Source organism: Phalangium opilio, unplaced genomic scaffold, assembly GCF_054372755.1.
Source record: "Phalangium opilio isolate 3A_F unplaced genomic scaffold, DU_Popi_V2 ptg000105l_1, whole genome shotgun sequence".
NCBI classification, from domain to species: Eukaryota; Metazoa; Arthropoda; class Arachnida; order Opiliones; family Phalangiidae; genus Phalangium; species Phalangium opilio.
Window position 1 is genome coordinate 7,659,234 of NW_028324207.1, and position 25,870 is coordinate 7,685,103.

Below are 25,870 nucleotides of genomic sequence, written 5' to 3' on the forward strand. Positions count from 1 at the left end.
GAGCTTTTAGCATTTTAATTTTTCAGGGTGGAAGAGATAAGAAGAACATTTATTTCGAGTAAAATGTCGCTTTACTACTCCTAAAATGTGGTCCCTCATTCTGATTTGTGGCTTTAAAAGCAGTGTCGTGTTTCTGACATTTATCATACATTCAGAAAAGGTGTTCATATGTGTGTTGTTACATCTTGTATAAGTCTTAAACTTCAGTTCGAACTCGAGTCATAATCGTCCTTGATTTAGCTCTTGCATGGTTCCGAAACGCGGCATTTATACCCGTGTTTGTTGTAAAATTTCTAATCATAACAAATGTTTGAATTACGCAATTAAAAGCAAATTTCTCATATCGAATAAACTTCATTTCAAATTGCAATACATATAATAATTTCTAGTTTCTGGCCCTTTGTGGGTTCGAAAAAGTGTCGCGGATTGTGTATAAATGCAGTTTTTTAAGGACTGCGAAGCAAAACTCGTTTTTGTATAATATCTGTCCCTTTTTGGGGAGAAACGTTATTTGGGAATAAATTAGTTCTGGAATAGTCAAACTCAACCGTCCAATTTTTTTAAGACTAATTATATTGTATTTCACTAAATCGTAACTTACATTTGGAAATTAGAATGGTCGGATAATACAATGCACTGTATAAAATCACACTATGCTAAATATTCGTTGAAACCATGTGAAAATTATAAAAATTCTCCAACTATTTCTTTGTGATCAGTTAACCTTAGGCTTAGAAAGACAAAAAATAGGCCCAAAAAGTTTTAAAAAAATCACGGGAACTTATTTAGAGAATCAAAATGGTGAAATTAAGCGCGAGATTTGAATTGAAACTTTTATTGAAATTCAGCGCTAGCTGGCGCGTGAGCTAGCGCGTGGTTTAAAAATATTTTTTTTTTGAAACCTATACAAAAAGGCCAAGTTAAACTTACACTAAGAGAAATGAGATACTATACCTTTTCAGCCTTTGCTAGTGCTGTAAAGTTAGGCTGTGAAAAAAGGAATTTTAGGAATTTCGTTTCTTAAAACGACTCTACTAGATTTAAGGTAAATTAGTGACGAATAAAATAATTAATTTCAGTGATATTTATTCAAATAATTAAGAAAAACCTCCTAATTACGTCTGGACTCGAGAGGTTTATTTTGGTTTATCAACTTTTTTAATTTAGCATCCTCTGGGAATTTTACCACATTTAAAAAGAAATGAATTCTGAAAACGGAGGTGTAACAATAGGACATAGTGCCCTAAGAGTGTGGTCTCTGAAAATGCGCAACGCTTTCGTTGATACAATTCAGAATGGTGAAAACATAAACAGTTTCGGCCCATTTTTTACAAAAGAGGACGACAGATGGTTTTTGACCAACACTTTATTCATGGTACGATTAAAAAAAATTTACATTTTAGAGCAGCCTTCAAATCCATCGATTCATTCTTATGACTTGTACGTTTATGTAATATGAAATGACGCTTCTGCCTGAATCCACAGCCACACTGATGACATTTGAAGGGTTTTTAACCATTGTGAATGCGTTGATGTGAATTCAAATGACTCTTACGCGTACTTGCATATTCACACTGATCACATTTGAATGGTTTTTCACCACTGTGAATGCGTTGATGCGCGATGAAATAACTCTTATGCGCACACGCATAGTTACAGTGATCACATTTGAATGGTTTTTCACCACTGTGAATGCGTTGATGTTCGATCAAATGACTCTTACGCGCACACGCATAGTTACAGTGATCACATTTGAATGGTTTTTCACCACTGTGAATGCGTTGATGCAAGATCAAATAACTCTTATGCGCACACGCATAGTTACAGTGATCACATTTGAATGGTTTTTCACCACTGTGAATGCGTTGATGTTCGATCAAATGACTCTTACGCGCACACGCATAGTTACAGTGATCACATTTGAATGGTTTTTCACCACTGTGAATGCGTTGATGCAAGATCAAATAACTCTTATGCGCACACGCATAGTTACAGTGATCACATTTGAATGGTTTTTCACCACTGTGAATGCGTTGATGTTCGATCAAATGACTCTTTTGCGCACACGCATAGTTACAGTGATCACATTTGAATGGTTTTTCACCACTATGAATGCGTTGATGCGCGATCAATTGACTCTTATGCGCACACGCATAGTTACACTGATCACATTTGAATGGTTTTTCACCACTGTGAATGCGTTGATGCAAGATCAAATAACTCTTATGCGCACACGCATAGTTACACTGATCACATTTGAATGGTTTTTCACCACTGTGAATGCGTTGATGTGAATTCAAATGACTCTTACGCGCACACGCATAGTTACAGTGATCACATTTGAATGGTTTTTCACCACTATGAATGCGTTGATGCAAGATAAAATAACTCTTATGCGCACACGCATAGTTACACTGATCACATTTGAATGGTTTTTCACCACTGTGAATGCGTTGATGTGAATTCAAATGACTCTTACGCGCACACGCATAGTTACAGTGATCACATTTGAATGGTTTTTCACCACTATGAATGCGTTGATGCAAGATCAAATAACTCTTACGCGCACACGCATAGTTACAGTGATCACATTTGAATGGTTTTTCACCACTGTGAATGCGTTGATGCAAGATCAAATAACTCTTATGCGCACACGCATAGTTACAGTGATCACATTTGAATGGTTTTTCACCACTATGAATGTGTTTATGTCTGATCAAATGACTCTTGTTCGTGCTGGCAAAGTCACACTGACCACATTTGAAGCGTTTTCCTTTGTTACCTTTTATAATATGACGTTGTAGACCTCTTTTATATTCAGTAGAATATTTGAACCGAGTTGAACGTTTCTTCTTGATTTTAACTACAAAGATATATAAAAGAAACATAAAAACGCCATATATCCTTTCCAATTTTGTCTCAAAAATACAATAATAACATCCAAGGGCATTTCATAATAAAAGGTCTTTAATAACAACGTCCGGAATGAAAGATTAGGAAAGATGGAAACAGAGCTCGTCGAACGATACTTTCGGATAAAAATCACAGACACTTTTATAGGCTATTCCCGACTATTCTGAGGGCCGGATTAAGCAATTTTGCAACCGGGGCCGAGATAATACGCGCCCCCTTAAGCCGGGAAAATAGAACATGAAATGTTGCTAAGGGGGAATAGTTTAACTCAATGCGCCCCCAACAAGCCTTGCGCCCGGGGACCAGTGCCTCCCCCCCTAATCCAGTCCTGTGATCATGGCGTGCTTTGATCGAAACTTTTGACGACACACTTCAAATGCCCAAGATTTTCCCTAATTTGGAGCAAATGCCTCACACTCAAGTAAAAGGTTTTCCCTTTTTCACCTAGATAGCTTCCGTTTTACAATTAATGTGAAGTGAACCCAAGATCCCATTGGAATACACAATGCGGGAAAAATTACTTTTCCGAACGAGACCACGCGGTATTATATAAAAACGTCTTGGTTTGGACCAAGGCCGAAAAAACAAACGATATGTGTGAGGTTTATCAATTGACTGAAGTTTCAGATATTGAAATTTTTTCTAGTTATTTTTATACACTCAATCCTTAATCAATATTTAATTCAATCAACTGATTTTACTGTTAATCGACCTAGTCCCTCTAAATTAATTGAAAAAATTACATATCTACGCTTTTTCAAGAACAATTACATTTTCCGAAAACATTTTATCGTGAAATAAATTTATCATGTTGAGGATACAGTATTGAATATTTGAAATGTTCTACTGGATGTCTAAAAAAAGCAAGCGAACTTTGGCATAACTCGAATGGAAAATGTAAATATTTGATCGTGGATGCCAAACAAGGGTGTTGCGCGAATTTATACATTTAATTTCGTATATCGAAATGCTACATTTCTATTGTCGCCTCTTTGATGGTAAAGTTGCACTGGAACTTCCTTTTCCGTACTTAAGAATTTCTTGGTCATAACTCAGTCTATGGTAATATTGGCTGAGTGTGTTACGACGGCTCAGATGACCCATACACTGAAACCACTGGTGATTATAAAATGCCATATATTGGGAAAATAGAGGAAGGGAGGGGGTGTCGGAGTTAAATGTGACCTTCTTGGCATAACTAGTAATGAATGATGTTTTTAACCATATTATTTCCGCGGGAAATGAATATAACAAGTCTGAGAAGTATTTCTGTTTATGTGATCTTTACCCTTTACCACACAGGATAAACTTTGTAGTAGACGACATTCACTCTAAACGACAGTCTTATCAACAACTTAAAACAGATTTAAACTTCTTTTGGTGCAAACTTGAAAATTTGTCAAGCCAGCAACAATTAAAACTATGTCGGTCAAGATGCTCACAAGTTAATGAGCATCGACACGAAATCCCTTCAAAATAATTAATTTCATGATAAAATGTTTTCGGAAAATGTAATTGTTCTTGAAAAAGCGTAGATATGTAATTTTTTCAATTAATTTAGAGGGACTAGGTCGATTAACAGTAAAATCAGTTGATTGAATTAAATATTGATTAAGGATTGAGTGTATAAAAATAACTAGAAAAAATTTCAATATCTGAAACTTCAGTCAATTGATAAACCTCACACATATCGTTTGTTTTTTCGGCCTTGGTCCAAACCAAGACGTTTTTATATAATATCTGTCGCTTCAGTCTTAATGTAACTAAATTTTGAGTAATTATGTTTTCTTTACCGCTTATTATTATGTCCAATTACGATGGTCAAAACATGTATCTAGCAGGGCCCGAACGTTGCACCTTCCGCGTGTTACGCGGACGAGATAACCACTACACTACACATACCTGGTAATACTGAGATTCCTAAGAGATCTAGCTTATTATTATGTCCAATCACGATGGTCAAAACATGTATCTACCAGGGCTCGAACCCGGGACCTTCCGCGTGTAAAGCGGACGTGATAACCACTACACAATGAATACTTGGTTATTCTGAGTTTTCGAAGAGATCTAGCTTATTATTGTGTCCAATAACGATAGTCAAGCCATGTATCTACCAAGGCTCGAACCTGGGACCTTCCGAGTGTAAAGCGGACGTGATAACCACTACACCATAGATACTTGGTTATTTTGAGATTTCGAAGAGCTCTAGAATTATTATTATGTCCAATCACGATGGTCGAAACAAGTACTTCTGTAATTAACTAAAATTAACATAATTAGACTTAATTGTTTCTGATTAGACTAGCCGATCGCACACCCTGAATACTTAATTGTTAAATTAAGAGTATTCCGAAAACTAACTTCTAGTTTTTCAGTTAGAGGTGGTTAAATATCACGAAAAACCCCATGTTAATCTCCATAGGAAAATTGGTAAAAGCATGTGAATTTTGCTTTAACGTTAGAAAAGAGTATCAAGTCATATCTACAAGGGCCTACCGGCCCTGTAGAATTACCTTCGGAATTCTTTAGAGCGACATTTTCAAATGTCTCCGAGTCGGACACCGAACTGTTCTTTTCAGCTTCAATCGGAACTTCGGGTTCATCGATTTCCATCGAGACGGAGGTCAATTCTGATAGTTCATTTGGGTTACGTTCTAGTTTAGGTACACGCACTGGCACACTCAATGACACGGAATCAGCAAACTCCCGATTTGGCAAGGACAGTTTCTCAGTTTGATTTTGTCTACTATCATCAGTTTTCTTTGCTTCTGTCAAACTGATTCCGGACTGGTTGTCATCAAGATCGTTTTCTAGGGAATCGCTTTCGACATCTGCCTCAAGAGAAAGATCCAAATGTTTTTTGACTTCAACATTCAATTCCGGAACACGAAATTTCAGTGACCGAGTTGTAATATCCTTTGTTGAGTCACTTTGCGATTTACGATAAGAATCGTTAACGTTAATATTGTTCTCGAGAGGTTCACGTGGCGAATCGCTTTCCGTCGTTGAGTCGGGAGACATTTCGACTTGGTTTTTGACCTCGAGGTCAGGTGAAGGCGCGCAAAGAGGCAAACTGTCACTGTATTTCATTTTAGCGACACTTACATTCAGCCCAATTTTTTCAGCCTTTTTCAAGGGAATTTTAGTTTCGGTTTTTGTATCGCCAACCTCCGCAACGCATTGAGGCTCAGAAACAGATGGTGATTTTGGAATAATATCTTCTTTACCCAGCATGCCTTGGACATTGACAGCTTCGGCATTTCGCAATGAGCCTATATTTAATGAAAAACATTAAAATTAATGTGTCTTATTAAGTGAGTACTACATCAGGTTGGGTAAGCGTTGCTATAATGCCACACGATGTCTTTGGCAATTATAGTAAGCCTTTTAAACAATACATTAGACGGACCATGTCCCTTACCAGCAATAGGAGGAGTCAATTAGAAGCATAATTAACATCAGTGAAGCGATCGAAATTTACGTACCCTTACCAGATTTCTTGAGTTTATTGGCCTCCGTGTCAAGTAGATTTTGGGAAATGTCGTTGATTATCTCAGCAGCTGTACTTCCAAAACTATTCAAATAAAACCGTACCGTTTTCAATATAAATAAAATTCTAGATTCTAAAAATTTACGAGAGATTGCCATGTTTATTGTAATATAAACGGTCTATGGACGGTTATAGCGACAATAGTTTTGCCATTATCGACTAAACATCCAAAACACCCCCAAGTCGCCCCTTTAAATACCTTTGAATTTCCTCTTTTGGTTGTTGCTGCATCACAATTGAAAGGGTTACTTCCTGGCCATTAATTCCAGAATCATTTTCATCGGGTTCAGTTTTCACATCATTAGCTAATTGATGTATTCCACTTTTCTCCTATTTTTTAATTAATTAACAATAATTGAACTCGCATTCTTAACCCGATTCTCTTTTCTAAAGACTATGAAAATAAAGAATGTGTTCCATACCATCGGTTGACCTTTGATTCTCCTTTCCAGCTCTTTAATGACCCAATTAAGTTTTTCAATTTCGTGTAATTGCTTATTTATCATTAATGTTGTTTTCTCTCTCTCTTTTTCCATGTTTGAAATTAAAACATTACACTAAACAAAAAAAGATTCCATTACAACCCTCGAGTTAATATTCTCGGGACTTTCTTTGGCCGAACGTATTTTAAAGGGAAGAAGGGGGATCAGCAACAAAGCTCCTCGTTGGGTTTCTTTGTTAATAAAGAGGGACATGTTACCAATATACCCTGAGAGTGAGATTAGAGACAATCCTGATAGGTATTGTAGAGACGAGTCGGGTCGACTTTCTTTTCGACCCGACCCGACCCGAGTCCAACTTTAAAATTATAAACTTAACCCGACCCGACCCGAGTCCAACTTTAAAATTATAAACTTAGCCCGACCCTACCCGACCCGAAAAAAAAATTAAAATAAAAACCCGACCCGACCCGAAAAAAAAATTAAAATAAAAACCCGACCCGACCCGACCCGGAAAATTTTGAAATTAATTTTGCCCGACCCGACCCGAACCCGTTTCGGGTCGGGTCAAGTTGAAAAAGCCCGATTAAATTGGGGGCCCGACTCGTCTCTAGTTAGGTGTAGCGACGAGTCGGGTCGACTTTCTTTTCGACCCGACCCGGCCCGAGTCCAACTTTAAAATTATAAACTTAACCCGACCCGGAAAAGTTTGAAATTAATTTTGCCCGACCCGACCCGAATCGGGTTCGGGTCGGGTCGGGTCGAAAAAGCCCGATTAAATCGGGGGCCCGACTCGTCTCTAAGGTATTGTCACCAATAATCTTAACCCATAGGCACACAATAAAAAATTGGGTTTGATCCTAAAAGGGTCTTTTGTTTTTAAGCTTAATTTCACAATTCTAATAAAAGGTACCCTCTATGCTTTGAAAAATACCTCGGCTTCCAGTTTGCTGATTCGATCATCTTTAGCTTTTAGTTCATTGATCAGATCATCTTTGCTTAAGTGATCGTAGTTACGATTTTCCTCATCTTTCATTTCCTAAAAACAAAAACAAAGTTTCCGTAATTTTCTATTTGCCTCAAACTGGGAATATCTGAATAATTTCGTAAATACCTCTTTAATCGCCACCCTTTGATGATTTACTAAACTCATTTCGGAACTTAGTAAAGGGAGTTTGTGAAATTGTAACTCTTTCCTAAAGTAAAATATTTATTCAAACTGAAGGTGTACCAAAAACGAACAAATAACAAAAAGGGTTCCCCATACATTGTAGATTTCCCTATCAAAGCTTAAAGAAAAATGGCAAAGCTAAAATAGTTCACACGAGGGGTTCGACATTCGCAAAAACGCGTACGGGATTTCGTGATTTCACGATACCGCCAAAAAAATTCAGTGTTTCTTTTTAAATTTCGCGGTTTCGGCGAAAATCTGATTTCGCGATTGATTTCGGGATTTCTTCAAAGATTTCGGAATTGTCTCTTTGATTTCGAAATTTCGTGATTTCTTCAAAGATTTCGAAATTTTGGGAGAAAGATTTCGCGAATTTGCCAGAACCGTACGGGATTTCGACTAAATGTCGGACCCCTCGTTGTCACATGCTAATAGCGCAGTTTTGTTCAAAACTAGGGAATTCCTCAAGCCCATTTTCAGAATACAACTACAATGAGCTTCTTATAAATTATTTACTCTGCTAGTATTTTCAATTTTTGAAATAGCAAGAAAGACCCATTTCTTTCCAAGGTGTAACAGCTTCATGTCTTATTGACATCCAAGTTGTATTATGTTCATCACTTACCAGCTTAAACGTTCGACCATAACACGACAGTCTTTCACTAAATCCATCATACTTTAGAGAGCATCCCTGTTAAGATAACGTTTTTTATTATTAGTTCGTACAGGTCTGAAAGCCCGTATGCCCTATTGACCACAATCATAGCTGTCCGCGCTCACTTCATTTCAGTGAGCCCGAGCGCAGATTGAGCGAGGCTATTCAAAATGACAAATAAGTTCAGAGCCCGAGCCGAGCCTGAAATTTTATGAAAAACATTTCTGAGGTTGAGCCCGGGCTCACGATACGTCACAAAGTGAGCCTGAAGGTTCAACGGTAAAATTAACGAGAGCTTGCTCTGAGCCCTGTTACAAATTTTACGCCTTTCTTGAGCTCCAGCGAGGTGAATTCAAAACTATGAGCCCGATCATTTTGAAAGCAAGTTCACTTGAGCTTGCTAAATTGACTGAGCCAGAGCTCCAGGAGAGCCCGCGAAAGATATTAGAGCGAGCTTGGGCTCGAGGCTTCGAGCAGAACCCGTCAAAATTATGTGAATGAACCCTGTTGGGCTCGAGGCTTCGAGCAGAACCCGTCAAAATTATGTGAATGAACCTTGTTGGGCTCGAGGCTTCGAGCAGAACCCGTCAAAGTTATGTGAATGAACCCTGTTGGGCTCGAGGCTTCGAGCAGAACCCGTCAAAATTATGAGAATGAACCCTGTTGGGCTCGAGGCTTCGAGCAGAACCCGTCAAAGTTATGTGAATGAACCCTGTTGGGCTCGAGGCTTCGAGCAGAACCCGTCAAAATTATGTGAATGAACCTTGTTGGGCTCGAGGCTTCGAGCAGAACCCGTCAAAATTATGAGAATGAACCCTGTTGGGCTCGAGGCTTCGAGCAGAACCCGTCAAAATTATGAGAATGAACCTTGTTGGGCTCGAGGCTTCGAGCAGAACCCGTCAAAGTTATGTGAATGAACCCTGTTGGGCTCGAGGCTTCGAGCAGAACCCGTCAAAATTATGAGAATGAACCCTGTTGGGCTCGAGACTTCGAGCAGAATCCGTCAAAGTTATGTGAATGAACCCTGTTGGGCTCGAGGCTTCGAGCAGAACCCGTCAAAATTATGAGAATGAACCCTGTTGGGCTCGAGGCTTCGAGCAGAACCCGTCAAAGTTATGTGAATGAACCCTGTTGGGCTCGAGGCTTCGAGCAGAACCCGTCAAAGTTATGTGAATGAACCCTGTTGGGCTCGAGGCTTCGAGCAGAACCCGTCAAAATTATGAGAATGAACCCTGTTGGGCTCGAGGCTTCGAGCAGAACCCGTCAAAATTATGAGAATGAACCTTGTTGGGCTCGAGGCTTCGAGCAGAACCCGTCAAAGTTATGTGAATGAACCCTGTTGGGCTCGAGGCTTCGAGCAGAACCCGTCAAAATTATGTGAATGAACCTTGTTGGGCTCGAGGCTTCGAGCAGAACCCGTCAAAGTTATGTGAATGAACCCTGTTGGGCTCGAGGCTTCGAGCAGAACCCGTCAAAATTATGAGAATGAACGCTGTTGGGCTCGAGGCTTCGAGCAGAACCCGTCAAAATTATGAGAATGAACCCTGTTGGGCTCGAGGCTTCGAGCAGAACCCGTCAAAATTATGTGAATGAACCTTGTTGGGCTCGAGGCTTCGAGCAGAACCCGTCAAAATTATGAGAATGAACCCTGTTGGGCTCGAGGCTTCGAGCAGAACCCGTCAAAATTATGAGAATGAACCCTGTTGGGCTCGAGGCTTCGAGCAGAACCCGTCAAAATTATGTGAATGAACCTTGTTGGGCTCGAGGCTTCGAGCAGAACCCGTCAAAATTATGAGAATGAACCCTGTTGGGCTCGAGGCTTCGAGCAGAACCCGTCAAAATTATGTGAATGAACCTTGTTGGGCTCGAGGCTTCGAGCAGAACCCGTCAAAGTTATGTGAATGAACCCTGTTGGGCTCGAGGCTTCGAGCAGAACCCGTCAAAATTATGAGAATGAACCCTGTTGGGCTCGAGGCTTCGAGCAGAACCCGTCAAAATTATGAGAATGAACCCTGTTGGGCTCGAGGCTTCGAGCAGAACCCGTCAAAATTATGTGAATGAACCTTGTTGGGCTCGAGGCTTCGAGCAGAACCCGTCAAAATTATGAGAATGAACCCTGTTGGGCTCGAGGCTTCGAGCAGAACCCGTCAAAATTATGTGAATGAACCTTGTTGGGCTCGAGGCTTCGAGCAGAACCCGTCAAAATTATGTGAATGAACCCTGTTGGGCTCGAGGCTTCGAGCAGAACCCGTCAAAATTATGAGAATGAACCCTGTTGGGCTCGAGGCTTCGAGCAGAACCCGTCAAAATTATGAGAATGAACGCTGTTGGGCTCGAGGCTTCGAGCAGAACCCGTCAAAATTATGAGAATGAACCCTGTTGGGCTCGAGGCTTCGAGCAGAACCCGTCAAAATTATGAGAATGAACCCTGTTGGGCTCGAGGCTTCGAGCAGAACCCGTCAAAATTATGTGAATGAACCTTGTTGGGCTCGAGGCTTCGAGCAGAACCCGTCAAAATTATGTGAATGAACCTTGTTGGGCTCGAGGCTTCGAGCAGAACCCGTCAAAATTATGTGAATGAACCTTGTTGGGCTCGAGGCTTCGAGCAGAACCCGTCAAAATTATGTGAATGAACCTTGTTGGGCTCGAGGCTTCGAGCAGAACCCGTCAAAGTTATGTGAATGAACCCTGTTGGGCTCGAGGCTTCGAGCAGAACCCGTCAAAATTATGAGAATGAACCCTGTTGGGCTCGAGGCTTCGAGCAGAACCCGTCAAAATTATGTGAATGAACCTTGTTGGGCTCGAGGCTTCGAGCAGAACCCGTCAAAATTATGTGAATGAACCTTGTTGGGCTCGAGGCTTCGAGCAGAACCCGTCAAAGTTATGTGAATGAACCCTGTTGGGCTCGAGGCTTCGAGCAGAACCCGTCAAAATTGTGAGAATGAACCCTGTTGGGCTCGAGGCTTCGAGCAGAACCCGTCAAAATTATGAGAATGAACCCTGTTGGGCTCGAGGCTTCGAGCAGAACCCGTCAAAATTATGTGAATGAACCTTGTTGGGCTCGAGGCTTCGAGCAGAACCCGTCAAAATTATGAGAATGAACCCTGTTGGGCTCGAGGCTTCGAGCAGAACCCGTCAAAATTATGTGAATGAACCTTGTTGGGCTCGAGGCTTCGAGCAGAACCCGTCAAAATTATGTGAATGAACCTTGTTGGGCTCGAGGCTTCGAGCAGAACCCGTCAAAATTATGTGAATGAACCTTGTTGGGCTCGAGGCTTCGATCAGAACCCGTCAAAGTTATGTGAATGAACCCTGTTGGGCTCGAGGCTTCGAGCAGAACCCGTCAAAATTGTGAGAATGAACCCTGTTGGGCTCGAGGCTTCGAGCAGAACCCGTCAAAATTATGAGAATGAACCCTGTTGGGCTCGAGGCTTCGAGCAGAACCCGTCAAAATTATGTGAATGAACCTTGTTGGGCTCGAGGCTTCGAGCAGAACCCGTCAAAATTATGAGAATGAACCCTGTTGGGCTCGAGGCTTCGAGCAGAACCCGTCAAAATTATGTGAATGAACCTTGTTGGGCTCGAGGCTTCGAGCAGAACCCGTCAAAATTATGTGAATGAACCCTGTTGGGCTCGAGGCTTCGAGCAGAACCCGTCAAAATTATGAGAATGAACCCTGTTGGGCTCGAGGCTTCGAGCAGAACCCGTCAAAATTATGAGAATGAACCTTGTTGGGCTCGAGGCTTCGAGCAGAACCCGTCAAAATTATGTGAATGAACCTTGTTGGGCTCGAGGCTTCGAGCAGAACCCGTCAAAATTATGTGAATGAACCTTGTTGGGCTCGAGGCTTCGAGCAGAACCCGTCAAAATTATGTGAATGAACCTTGTTGGGCTCGAGGCTTCGAGCAGAACCCGTCAAAGTTATGTGAATGAACCCTGTTGGGCTCGAGGCTTCGAGCAGAACCCGTCAAAATTATGAGAATGAACCCTGTTGGGCTCGAGGCTTCGAGCAGAACCCGTCAAAATTATGTGAATGAACCTTGTTGGGCTCGAGGCTTCGAGCAGAACCCGTCAAAATTATGTGAATGAACCTTGTTGGGCTCGAGGCTTCGATCAGAACCCGTCAAAGTTATGTGAATGAACCCTGTTGGGCTCGAGGCTTCGAGCAGAACCCGTCAAAATTGTGAGAATGAACCCTGTTGGGCTCGAGGCTTCGAGCAGAACCCGTCAAAATTATGAGAATGAACCCTGTTGGGCTCGAGGCTTCGAGCAGAACCCGTCAAAATTATGTGAATGAACCTTGTTGGGCTCGAGGCTTCGAGCAGAACCCGTCAAAATTATGAGAATGAACCCTGTTGGGCTCGAGGCTTCGAGCAGAACCCGTCAAAATTATGTGAATGAACCTTGTTGGGCTCGAGGCTTCGAGCAGAACCCGTCAAAATTATGTGAATGAACCTTGTTGGGCTCGAGGCTTCGAGCAGAACCCGTCAAAATTATGTGAATGAACCTTGTTGGGCTCGAGGCTTCGATCAGAACCCGTCAAAGTTATGTGAATGAACCCTGTTGGGCTCGAGGCTTCGAGCAGAACCCGTCAAAATTGTGAGAATGAACCCTGTTGGGCTCGAGGCTTCGAGCAGAACCCGTCAAAATTATGAGAATGAACCCTGTTGGGCTCGAGGCTTCGAGCAGAACCCGTCAAAATTATGTGAATGAACCTTGTTGGGCTCGAGGCTTCGAGCAGAACCCGTCAAAATTATGAGAATGAACCCTGTTGGGCTCGAGGCTTCGAGCAGAACCCGTCAAAATTATGTGAATGAACCTTGTTGGGCTCGAGGCTTCGAGCAGAACCCGTCAAAATTATGTGAATGAACCCTGTTGGGCTCGAGGCTTCGAGCAGAACCCGTCAAAATTATGAGAATGAACCCTGTTGGGCTCGAGGCTTCGAGCAGAACCCGTCAAAATTATGTGAATGAACCTTGTTGGGCTCGAGGCTTCGAGCAGAACCCGTCAAAATTATGTGAATGAACCTTGTTGGGCTCGAGGCTTCGAGCAGAACCCGTCAAAATTATGTGAATGAACCCTGTTGGGCTCGAGGCTTCGAGCAGAACCCGTCAAAATTATGAGAATGAACCCTGTTGGGCTCGAGGCTTCGAGCAGAACCCGTCAAAGTTATGTGAATGAACCCTGTTGGGCTCGAGGCTTCGAGCAGAACCCGTCAAAATTATGTGAATGAACCTTGTTGGGCTCGAGGCTTCGAGCAGAACCCGTCAAAGTTATGTGAATGAACCCTGTTGGGCTCGAGGCTTCGAGCAGAACCCGTCAAAGTTATGTGATTGAACCCTGTTGGGCTCGAGGCTTCGAGCAGAACCCGTCAAAATTATGCGAATGAACCCGAGTCGAGCTCATTTACAAAAACTAAGCTTGAGCTCACATTGAGCTCTAAGGAAAAATAAGAGACCCATTTAATAGGGACTTGGCAATTCGGGCTTTACTCCGCCCCCAGCGCCATTATGGTATGTTTTTTTAACAGAATGAAAGCTATATAAGCCCCTCCTCCTGGTATGTTTTTAGCACTAGTGGAAGGTAGCCTGACGTTGCATGACGTAGTACTGCCAAGTCCCTATTATCCCTGGTTTCATTTTGCATGTTCATTCTGTGCTGGCCTCTCAAGTACGACACTAAGGACCCCTAATTAAAAGGCCAATATATTGCTCCCCCATTTCATTTTGCTTGTTTATTCACGAAGGGCTAAGTATGCGCCTCTATTCACGGCAGAAATACAGTAAAATTGCAATAGGGACTTGGCAATTCGGGCTTAACTCCGCCCCCAGCGCCATTATGGTATGTTTTTTTAACAGAATGAAAGCTATATAAGCCCCTCCTCCTGGTATGTTTTTTACCACTAGTGGAAGGTAGCCTGACGTTGTACTGCCAAGTCCCTATATTTTAGAAAAGGCGGCAATTTATGAGGCTGATCAGAACAAAAACGGGGGCACATTTACATACGATTAGTCCGCACAATGTAGCAAATCATACTATTTTCTCCAATACAGGTTTTGCTTTTCCCGTAGGGGGAATACTACTATCCTACTAATCAATTTCCTACTATGGAAAACGGCTTTAAAAAAAGGAATGAGCCCCACTATTTTACAAAAGCATATAATATACGTAACATTTTGATAATAATAAAATTATAGCCATAAACAAAGATTTTAGCGTTTTGTTTAACGTTACCAAAGGGCGTTTCCTATCAGTTTTATATAAATTCTTACCAGTCAGGGATAATACGAACGTTTCAATTTTACAGTAAGGAGGAACCGTCACCTTAAAAAAGAGGGAACTGCATGTCCAATTGTCCATTCGACTCGTCAATCTTCAGCAGACGACACGACATCACATTCACAGTCTATAGTTCAAATTGTTCGCAGAAGCAGTGCCGTCATAATTCGCTACGGCCTCTTGAAGACTCACCTACTAACTTGGTCCGTGAGTTTAATTTGAGACAGCAATAGCAGGCAGGTTTACAACAGTTTATTAATTGGTCGGACCAGTTTATTTATTAATGAACCTGGGGTCAGTGGTCCCAGGGACCACTTTATTATTTATCGTTTTTGGAAAAAATAGACGGTGGAACCAGTTTATTAATTCGTGGTTCCTTCTTAGAATTTTTCTAGCTCAACACATTTTCTACCAGTACTCTTTGGCTAAAACTTCCCTACAAAATTTTGTAGTCTATTAATTATTGAACATACTCTAGAATGAGTTCTTGACTCTTGTAGTCGATAGCCAAGACCATAGTCAGTACTAGTTGTCAGTAGTCGTATTAGGCAGTAGTGTATGGTTCTAGTCACATTATTCTATGAGAGCGGTTGCTCTCTTAGATAAGACTTCATACTGTTCTTAATGTATAAGGAGGGTTTTTTGTTTGGATGTGGGTTTTTTTTGGTATTGTATCGGAGCCTACGTTAATAAAGGCCCGCGCATACTGGCTTTCCAGAATTTTTTTTTTGGCATTTTGGTTCGCCGCGTGTCTCCGCTTGGTGCGCTCTTAAGAGTACGGTTTTAAATTTAAAATTGGTTTTCGCGGGCGATTGCAACGTGTGTCGCAATCCAAATCCCGTTTCGTACGGTGCAGAGAGCCGAGAGAGAGAGAGAGGGCAGAAGCATAAGTGCTGGGTTGAAGCCGCTGGATCTTTCCAATAAGAATTATTAAATTTATCTTTCCATTTTCAATAAGAATTATAAAATTTATCTTTCCATTTTCAATAAGAATTATAAAATTTATCTTTCTAACTATAATTATAATATTTATCTTTCTATAATATCTTTCTAATTATAATAATATATAATGAATATTTGCGACTCCAACATTAAAATAAAAATTTCAATCGGAGCCTACGTTATTATAAATTTTATCTTTATAATTATAATTATTATAAATTTTATCTTTCTAATAATAATTATTATAAATTTTATCTTTCTAATAATAATTATTATAGATTTTATCTTTCAAATAATTGTTATTATAAATTTTATCCTTCTAATAATTATTATTATAAATTTTATCTTTTAAATAATAATTATTATAATGATATATAAGAAATGCATGCGTTTCCTTATATAAAAAGTATTTTAGTCAAAACAATTTTATGCATGATCCCTCTAATCTTCCCGCTCTACAAATTCAAATAAATGGAAGATCCCTTAACATTTACTATCTAAAAGCGCCACCATCCGAGAATCAAGCGCCAAAAACAAGCTGGCGCGTCCTTTCAATGCCGTCCATAGCCAGAAGGCTATGCGCGGGCCTTGATTAACGTAGGCTACGATTGTATCATAAACTGTTTTGAAAAAATTCCACAGAACTACAATTTGGGCCCTCAATATATGGTTAAAATTTCAAAAAGATCCATTAATTAGTTTATTTTATAAAAAATAAAGTTGCTAAGGGTGGTTTTCATTTCCATAAAATTAATAACAGATTTTGACGAAAAACTGGAAATTTCCCATAGAAATAACATGGGAAATTTTCCAAAGTTACAAATTTTGTCCATACCCTTACAAAAATAACTATACGTTAGATAGATTTGAAAACGGTCTTAAATGAAAGCCCCATATGAGGCCATATCCATAGTTGGCGCCTTTTTTTTTTTTTTTTTCATCAAGTTTAAGTATTGTTTTTCATAGTTTTAATTACATGCTCCGACTTACGTGGTTTACCCTGAAACTATGGAACCTGCGACCTTTTAGCATGGTTTATGTAGTGTATGAAGCCACTCTTGGAGTTTGGTCGTTTTACCGCGGTTATAGTCAAATTTTTATAATTTTATAATTAGGTTATTAAACTGGATAACCAATTAATTACCAAGTAAGGGTAATTAATCAAGATTACCAATTAAAGGTAATTAAACTAGATTTCTGACGAATGGTAATTTAGCCGGAATAATGACGACTGGTAATTTGGACGGATTACCGACTACTGGTAATTAAGCTAGATTATCGACGACTAGTAAATAAGCTAGATTACCGCCAAATGGTAATTAAGCTACATAAGAGACGACTGGTAATTAAGCTAGACTACCAACGACTGGCAATTAAGCTAGATTATCGACGAATAGTAAATAAGCTATATTACCGACGACTGGTAATTAAGCTAGATTACCGACGACTGGTAATTAAGCTAGATTACCGACGACTGGTAATTAAGATAGATTACCGACGACTGGTAATTAAGCTAGACTACCGACTGCTGGAATTAAGTTAGAATACCGATAGCAGTAATTAAGCTAGACTACCGACTGCTGGAATTAAATTAGAATACCGATAGCTGGTAATTAAGCTAGATTACCGATAGCTGGTAATTAAGCTAGATAACCGATAGCTGGTAATTAATCTAGATTACCGACGACTGGTAATTAAGCTAGATTACCGACGACTGGTAATTAATCTAGATTACCGACGACAGGTAATTAAACTATATTACCGACGACTGGTAATTGAGACGTATTTCCGACGACTGCTAATTAAGCTAGATTACCGACGACTGGTAATTAAGCTAGATTACCGACGACTGGTAATTAAGCTAGATTACCGACGACTGGTAATTAAGCTAGATTACCGACGACTGGTAATTAAGCTATATTACCGACGACTGGTAATTAAGCTGGATTACCGACGACTGGTAATTAAGGACTACCGACGGCTGGTAATTAAGCTTGATTACCGATAGACGCGCAACGCCCTAAAGGCGCGTTTACAAAGGCGCGAGAAATCGAAAAAGTCGACGCTGAAAGCGGAGAGATGAAGCTTATTTGATTTTTCGTTTCCTCGTCTGGGTGTTTATATACACGCGAGAACTGCGTCGTCGAGCGTATTGCTTATAGATGGAGCATACTTTCGGACTGAGCTTCTGATCTGCTGTAGCAGATTTTCTCGCTCATGTGTGACTATCGCAAAGTTGCACGTGATTAATCCAACCAATGGTGGCCTAGTATAGATTTTTTTTCTTAAAACTTTCGTCTGCCGACGCCGTGGATTTTTTAGAATAGTTTTTAAGCCTTGGCTACTAACCATGTCGTTAAAAGAAAAGAAAGAGATGGACAAGGTTTTTAAGGCCTCAATCCGACAAAAAGATATAGAAAAAAAAGAAACTTTAATAAATTTAATTATAAATTATCCAATGCTTTGGGATAAATCTCATTCGGATTACAGGGACCGGAATTTACAAAGTGTAAAATGGACCGAAATTGCAGATCTGATGAATATGACAGGTGAGATAAGTTTCATTACTATTTGAGAATTTTGTAACAATGTTTTTGTCCAGTAAAAGACGTGAAATCGATGTGGAAATACTTGAAGGACCAATTTCGGGTAAATTTCCACGCAATTTGCTCCAAAAAATCAGGGCAGGAGTACGTCGAAGAGCAAGATATAAATCTTGTCAAATGGCCTTTTTTCCGTCAATTGATGTTTTTGAAGGATGTTGTCACTAGGAGGGAGTATGTTTTGATGTGCTTCACTCTTTAGTTTGCTTCTAATTAATCTCGTATTTTGGTTTAGTACAACGTCAAATATTCCATTTGCTGCTAATAACAGCAACCAAGAAGATGGAAACGGAGACGAAGCAGACGCAGTAAATAACTGCTTAAAATTTCTTGAAACCATTTGTAAATAACGTTAACATATTTAGCTATTTAAGGGAATTGGGAAAGAGACAGAAGTTCCTTTTGAAGAAGAAATTATCACACCAGACCAAGACGAGAATTTGCTTGAAATGTCAGATAATGAAAATGTAGGAAAGGAACCTTACCATGAAAACCCAACCCTGCCTACTTCAAAAGATACAGCAAAGGTAAAAGGGCCACAAGACAACCAAGACTCAATTCCGTCTACTTCAAGAGACACAACAACGTCAAAAGGGCCACCAATCCATCATGACTTAAATCGGTCCACTTCACAAGAAACGTCAAAAAGACATCCAACTAGGGCCTCTACAGTGAATGTCGCAAAGAAAAGGAAACGTGGTTCCGATTTTGTCGATGACGTAGACGAAGAAATTGATAAAGAAATAAACAAAGTTGATAGGTGCGTAAAACCAGGTCTATCTATTATTTAAAGGTTATGTGACACCTATCAATGATCACAGATTGCTAGCTGCTTCCATCGTACACGAATGCGAGCGCAATGTAGCAGGAAGAACGGAGAAATTCTGCCAATATGTAGCGGAACTAATGAAGTTGGTTCATGTTGATTTGCAAAGGCCTTGCGAAGCTGCCATTTTAGAAGTGGTAGATAAATATACAGAACTATCTAAACAGAGGACGGATAATAATTAAACTAGAAATGATGAATAATGATTTTTATTCCCGTTTAGTATTGTTTGTATCAAACATACATTCTTTGTTTTTAGCAAAGTTTATAAACGAAGGTTGTGATACCAATGCCAGATAATTAATGTTTAATTATTATGTCATGACTATTAAAAATAAACATAACAAACAAAACTACCAATTTAGGAAACTAATCGTTTATTTCATTTCAAACTCAAATTATAATTAAAAATACTTTCAATTTCAACGAGTCACCCCTGGCATATCCCATTGCCATGGCACTGAACCCTCATCTGACCAAAAATATTCGGTGTAGAGTTTCCTGCAGCGTTTAGCTAGTTCCGTCGAATTTCTTGATCGTGTGCCTTCCAAATTGAATAGGCCACTGGCAGGTTCCTCATTCCAATTACCAAAGCGGTAGTTCCCAAAGCTATCGGTAAAATCTGCGTAGCCTGGTGGGCAGTATACTTTTTGGGACTTTCTCATGACATTTTCTTTAGAAATAAGGAAGTTGTGCAGGACTACTGTAGCTTTAATTATTCTATCAACATTCTCGGGGGCCAGGGTGATTGTTCGGTGGTATATCCTCCATCTGGCACCCAAAATCCCAAAAGCATTTTCACTGCATCTTCTATACATTAAAATTATACAGACCTTTCCTTAACCATGTGAAACCGTGAACTGATATCAATATATGTAAATATTTACCTGGCTCTACTCAAACGATAATTAAAAACTCTAGATCTGGGGTTTAATTCTTTCGATGAATAGGGCCTCAAGAAATTTTCTTGCAATTGGAACGCTTCGTCACCAACAAATATATAAGGCGCTATTATGTTACTCCTGGGTAATTCTGAAGGCAGTGGCAAATCAAGAGTTTTGTTTTCAAGTGCAGCACCGATTGCTGACGCTTTAAAAATGCCGCCATCAGAGCTTGATCCAAAACCGCCAATGTCGACAGCAAGGAATTTGTAATCAGCATCGACAACGGCCATAAGTACCACAGAATTTGTACCCTATGGAAAATGTTTTTATATCTTTGCCAAGAATCTACAGTCTGACAATGAATTAACCAACCTTGTAATTGTAGTACATTGATCCAGTGTTTGGTGGTTGTTGAATTACCACATGCTTCCCATCTACAGCTCCGCAGCAATTCGGATATTGCCATTGACGGCTGAATTCATAGGCTGAGTCTCTCCAAATTTTATTTGTGGGAGCCTGGAATTTCTGAGTTGTCACCACAATCCAAATGCAATACTACAACTTACTTTCAGATAGAGTGGCTGTAGTATATCCCACAAAGCATCGCATGTCTCCTTAATTACAAAATGTGCTGTAGCTTTTCCTATGCGAAACCCATACGCGATGCTTATCAGACTGTCACCGGTTGCCAAGAATCTATCCGCGAATAATATTTTAATTCAAATGTGAAAATTCCAAATGAAAACGTAACATTACCGTAGAGTGATAGCTAAACGGTGAGCTGGTGAAAGAGGCTCTCGAGACACTGGATACTTTTTGATCTGCTTAGTCAATAATTCAACCAGTTCATCAAATAATTGCGGCGACATACGAGTGAAATTTTTAAAATATGAATGGTCAAAACTTCTCATCTTTTGAAGCTACAAAAATAACAAATAAATATAATAATACATAGTTAAGCCTTTGTCAAACCACACTTAATATATTAACTTACCAGAGTGTGAAAATAGCCTTCGTTAGCCCTATTTCTCCAAATTGGATGCACCCACCATCGGCGTTCCATCCTACTTCTAATTTTGCGCAATTTATTCAGCCTTTTCTTTTTTAAAAGCAATAATTTCTTTTTTAAAAGGAGCAACCTACAAACGGTAGACGCCATTTTTGTTGTTTACGTTTCCGCGATTGTACGCTACTACGCGCTTACGAACCACACCTCAGACAGCTCGTTTGTGAACGAAACAGAAGGAAGAGAGTGAGCTTTGTGTCGACACGCTAGTTTTCGCGCGACAAGTTTAGATCGTAGCCAGCTTCCACTTTCCGCTTAAGCTTATACTTCTCGCGCCTTTGTAAACGCGCCTTAAGACTTTTTCTCTCCTATGTTTTCTAAACATTTTTAATTAATTTGAAGACTGAAGTGACAGATATTAATAAAAACTGTCATTGTAGACAAAGACCGGAAAGTGTAAAAGATAAGTTTAGAAAATTAACTGCCTGAAGAAACAGATATTCAAAATTTTCACTTTTGAAGACATGATTATAAAACATCAATTATTTTAAAAAATTCTTATCTTACTTTTTTTCACCAAAATTGAATTTTTCCAAAATATATTTCAACAATATTTACCCAAGTATTTTGTTCTCAATAGTCCAAGAAAAAATGACACCTAGAAGAATTCAAAGGGATACTAACTTGATACTAGGTTTTACTTTTGACTAACATTTGATTCTATGAGATTCAAATACTTGGATATCTGAAAAGATTTCTGTTAAAGAGTTTAAATTTTTACATTTTAAAGTAGAAATATTGCGAAGCCGAATAAACATAGGCCTTTTCAATGTGATTTAGTCAGGGCCGGATTAACCACTAGGCAAGTTAGGCAATTGCCTAGGGCCCGGATAGTAGAGGGGCCCGTAATCAGCTATTTTTCAAAAATTGATAAAATGAAAAACCAAAAAATTTATTTCTTCCGTACTTCAATAAATTTACTTACGTTATAGTTGTAATATCCGGGGCCACAAGCTAGTACTTTCTTTTATAATTATTCTCGATTTTTGAAGAAATACACGTAACTTCTAATAATAAACATCTCCTCAAGACCATTCTAAATATCATGTCGGAGTATACTTCCGATTGCTTTTTAAAAATTCCCCTCGATTTCTTTGAATTTTGAAATATGGGAGTGGGATTGAAAGCGTGAAACCCTTATTGTCAACGGGTGACAGGAGTTTTAAAGGGAGTATTAAACCTTCCATTTTAATTAAGGTAACACCATAATCCTCTATCTCGCTTTAAATATATCGAGCAATCGTAAAACACAATTCAAAATGCTTAACCTTACTGGTACAATTAAATAAAATGCTTAGAGTTACTATTATAATCTCCATTCTCTTAAAATAGACGATGGTAAAAATCACCTCACCTCAATTCTGTCCCATTCACTCTCCCTTAAAATGGCGAACGAAAAATTTTATACTGCCAAAGGCGCTACTCTTTCACCGTCTACTAGTACGAGTACGAATACAACAAGGCAGGTCAAACTAAGAGTCTCATCGTAGATGTACATCATACGATGTGGCTAAAAACGATGATAACACACTGACTGGACGGAACGCTTTCAAAATAAAAGTGTTTTACGTCTTGTGTGACAATCTAATGACAAATACTAAAAAAAGATTTGAAGTTAACAAGGTCACTGATGAAAAGTTCAAACCTATTTTAAACATTAATACCCCCGATGAATCTTTCTCTGGAGCTTTCCAAGAATTGGCTGAAATGTATTGCAATGATTTAAATTTTGAAGACCTTGAAAACGAACTGCTACAATTTAAACATTTCGTGAAAAAATGAAGAAAGCAAAAACCCAGAATTCTTTCATTCCTTCATTCACAACAATAATATTTGGAAATTATTTTGAGAAGTTACTTGTGTTTGCCTATTAGCAATGCAAGTGGCAAAAGATCCTTTTCAGCTTTAAAAAGAGTGAAAAACTACTTAAGAACCACATTAGCCCAGGAAAAATTAAGTTCTTTAGCTTTGATATATATATTGAAAAGGATTTACTAAACGACTTCTTAGACTATGAAGAGATAATTGATAAATTTCTTGAGTTAGAAAGAAATTTAACTATTGAGTTAAAAAAGAAATTTAAATATGCTGTTAAGGATTAAGTCAATTAAAGGTATAAAAAATAGTATGTCTCTTAGATTCTTTTAAACTGTGGTCTGTTGGGGGCTGGGGGCCCGGAACTAGTGCCTTGCCTAGGACCCAAAAAATTGTTAATCCGGCCCTGGATTTAGTTATTAGTGTCGAAAAGATCTGTAGATTGATCGTGATCTTTGAGAGCTATACAGCACGTTAATATTTAATACTTCAAAAACATTACAATTGAAGAATACTTTTTGTTAATTTTACATACGGTCTACATTTTATCAGCTCTCAACGATTTTCTGTCCATTTTATTCTCTTTATAGGGCCGAATTCTCTACCTAATTGTAAATTTTTAAGAGAAAATAAGAGCGTACTATTTTTAAAATGACGCTCATGTTTCTTGTTTAAATATTTTACCGAAGTAATTTTGGTGAAAAAAGTAAGATAAGAATTTCTTTAAATAATTGATGTTTTATAATCATGTATTGAAAAGTGAAATTTTGAATATCTGTTACTTCAGGCAGGTAATTTTCTACACTTAGCTTTTACACTTTCCGGTCTTTGTCTACAATGACAGTTTTTATTAATCGTTGACTTCGTTGTTGGGGTTAAAGCAAAGCGCGGGTCCCGCGGATACCCTACAAGTTGACTTTCCTCACGAACTCCAGGTTTGGCTTGGCGAACGCAGGAGACTCTAAATTTCCAAAATATGTTAAAGAGGCAAACGCTTGAATTCAAACGTCAACAATAACTATAATTAAAATGATTTTAGGAATTTTGTTTCTTAAAACGACTCTACTAGATTTAAGGTAAATTAGTGACGAATAAAATAATTAATTTCAGTGATATTTATTAAATTAATTAAGAAAAACCTCCTAATTACGTCTGGACTCGAGAGGTTTATTTTGGTTTATCAACATTTTTATTTTAGCATCCTCTGGGAATTTTACCACATTTAAAAAGAAATGAATTCTGAAAACGGCGGTGTAACAATAGGACATAGTGCCCTAAGAGTGTGGTCTCTGAAAATGCGCAACGCTTTCGTTATGTAAATTATTGAATTTGTACGCGCAAACAAAATGTTAAAAAACTGTAAAAAATATTCATAACTGTATAATTTGTTTTTCAATATTCATGTAACTATAATTTGTTTTTCAATATTCATGAAACCAAGTAAAATGTATTCATTTCACTGTATTTTAAAAAGAAAAAAAAAGGAGAGAAATATCTCGCAAAAAGATGAGGAAAGGGGAAAGGCCCCAGAAAATGCCTTCCCCTTCCCTCTACCTCTCCCTTGTAAAAATACCTACCAAGGGAGGTAAGAGCGACAAAAAACCTCTTTTTGCTTTTTGGACAGGCAGTCTAAAGAAAACTATCTTTAGAGTAGGCCACATAAACTAGTGGTAACCACATAAATTAGTGGTAGCTCCGCAAACATAGGAGTAGAAAAAACTTTAGTAAAATTTAGCAAAAAGTTCAGCATGAAAAATAAACAGTTATTTTCTTTAAAACAAACTTAGTTCGTTAATTAATAAATTAAAATTAACCATCGTAAACCAGTGCGATTAGCCTACAATCTGTTTCAGTCCGGATCGTAGGTAATTTCCCAGCTCTCCTAAACTGAACCACAGAACGTCAGAAGATACAAAAGGGTCCGCAAACTTGGACAAATAATCTTCACGTTAATACAATTCAGAATGGTGAAAACATAAACAGTTTCGGCCCATTTTTTACAAAAGAGGACGACAGATGGTTTTTGTCCAACACCTTATTCATGGTACGATTAAGGGGGAAGACAACTGAAGACTAATCAAAATAGCCCGTTTTAGTTCGAGTCCAGTCCCCAAAATAATAGCCCTATACGGATAAAATTTTACTGACTTATAGTTCAAACCTTCTCCTAACGATTAAAATATTTTTCATTATTTTTAACTCAATATTTAAGTCAGAATATTTTTTCCCGCTGGTGAAGTTTTGGATGTAGTTATTCGAGTCCAACTCTTACTATTCAATACCTAATGTTTTGTCCAATATGTCATTCGAAAGACAATTTTGAGCTGTATCGATTAAAATAATTTTCAATTAAATCCGTCCACTAATAAAAGAACTGCACCAGAAAAACTTCAAATTTAGACAGCTTCAATATTTAATTCCTAGAGGGCACCCTATCTGGGTATAGGCTAAACTCTGAACTTCTCATACTATGTAGAAGTTTTCCTTCTATGCTGGTATAAAGACTGGCGGAACGCCGGGAAAAGGTAAAACTGGTCGGCTGGCCCCCGCAGCGAGATTTTGAAGTTCTTTTGTTGTACAGAACTACCGAGGGGAGGGGTTAATACGGGAGACTGTGAATGCGATTTTGAAAGGCTTCATTCGCTTCGTCAAAGAATTTTGCTGCTCGTGGATTTCGGGGCTATTCCCGCTTATCACCAACAAAATTCTAGTTTATCCTTCTTGAA

The 25,870-nt window shown here is 38.9% G+C and overlaps 2 protein-coding genes and 1 long non-coding RNA gene across 8 annotated transcripts; 2 read left to right on the forward strand and 1 right to left on the reverse strand.

The window, feature by feature from the left end:
- Positions 1-1,349: 1,349 nt before the first annotated feature.
- On the reverse strand, positions 1,350-15,181 carry LOC149629073 (uncharacterized). 4 transcript variants are annotated; one of them, XM_089851438.1, is made up of 9 exons: positions 15,054-15,181; positions 8,700-8,765; positions 8,018-8,099; positions 7,838-7,942; positions 6,886-7,020; positions 6,663-6,793; positions 6,399-6,487; positions 5,427-6,185; positions 1,350-2,863 (listed from the first exon to the last, which is right to left on the reverse strand). In XM_089851438.1, the coding sequence occupies exons 2-9, from the start codon at positions 8,747-8,749 to the stop codon at positions 1,512-1,514; spliced, it is 2,703 nt and encodes a 900-aa protein (XP_089707564.1). In that variant the 5' UTR covers positions 8,750-8,765; positions 15,054-15,181; the 3' UTR covers positions 1,350-1,511. The 4 variants fall into 4 exon arrangements, with proteins under 4 accessions (XP_089707564.1, XP_089707567.1, XP_089707563.1 ...); XM_089851441.1 differs by having other exon boundaries at positions 6,405-6,487; positions 15,002-15,134; XM_089851437.1 differs by having other exon boundaries at positions 15,002-15,134.
- On the forward strand, positions 15,074-25,602 carry LOC149629074 (uncharacterized). Of its 2 annotated transcripts, none has more exons than XR_016374343.1 (2): positions 15,074-15,211; positions 24,343-25,602. It is a non-coding gene; the product is annotated as an uncharacterized LOC149629074 (long non-coding RNA). The 2 variants fall into 2 exon arrangements; XR_016374345.1 differs by lacking the exon at positions 15,074-15,211 and adding an exon at positions 22,276-24,220.
- LOC149629075 (uncharacterized) lies at positions 17,974-19,746 on the forward strand. 2 transcript variants are annotated; one of them, XM_089851435.1, is made up of 5 exons: positions 17,974-18,499; positions 18,553-18,727; positions 18,789-18,861; positions 18,919-19,313; positions 19,375-19,746. In XM_089851435.1, the coding sequence occupies exons 1-5, from the start codon at positions 18,301-18,303 to the stop codon at positions 19,562-19,564; spliced, it is 1,032 nt and encodes a 343-aa protein (XP_089707561.1). In that variant the 5' UTR covers positions 17,974-18,300; the 3' UTR covers positions 19,565-19,746. The 2 variants fall into 2 exon arrangements, with proteins under 2 accessions (XP_089707561.1, XP_089707562.1); XM_089851436.1 differs by having other exon boundaries at positions 18,928-19,313.
- Positions 25,603-25,870: the final 268 nt, after the last annotated feature.

Coding starts and splice junctions, on each gene's coding strand:
- LOC149629073 (XM_089851438.1), bottom strand. CDS start 8,749: ATGATGGATTTAGTGAAAGACTGTCGTGTTATGGTCGAACGTTTAAGC. Junction 7,943..8,017: donor AAAGGGTGGCGATTAAAGAG/GTATTTACGAAA, acceptor TTTTGTTTTTAG/GAAATGAAAGATGAGGAAAA. Junction 6,488..6,662: donor CCAAAAGAGGAAATTCAAAG/GTATTTAAAGGG, acceptor TTATTTGAATAG/TTTTGGAAGTACAGCTGCTG.
- LOC149629075 (XM_089851435.1), top strand. CDS start 18,301: ATGTCGTTAAAAGAAAAGAAAGAGATGGACAAGGTTTTTAAGGCCTCA. Junction 18,500..18,552: donor AGATCTGATGAATATGACAG/GTGAGATAAGTT, acceptor GTTTTTGTCCAG/TAAAAGACGTGAAATCGATG. Junction 19,314..19,374: donor GAAATAAACAAAGTTGATAG/GTGCGTAAAACC, acceptor CAATGATCACAG/ATTGCTAGCTGCTTCCATCG.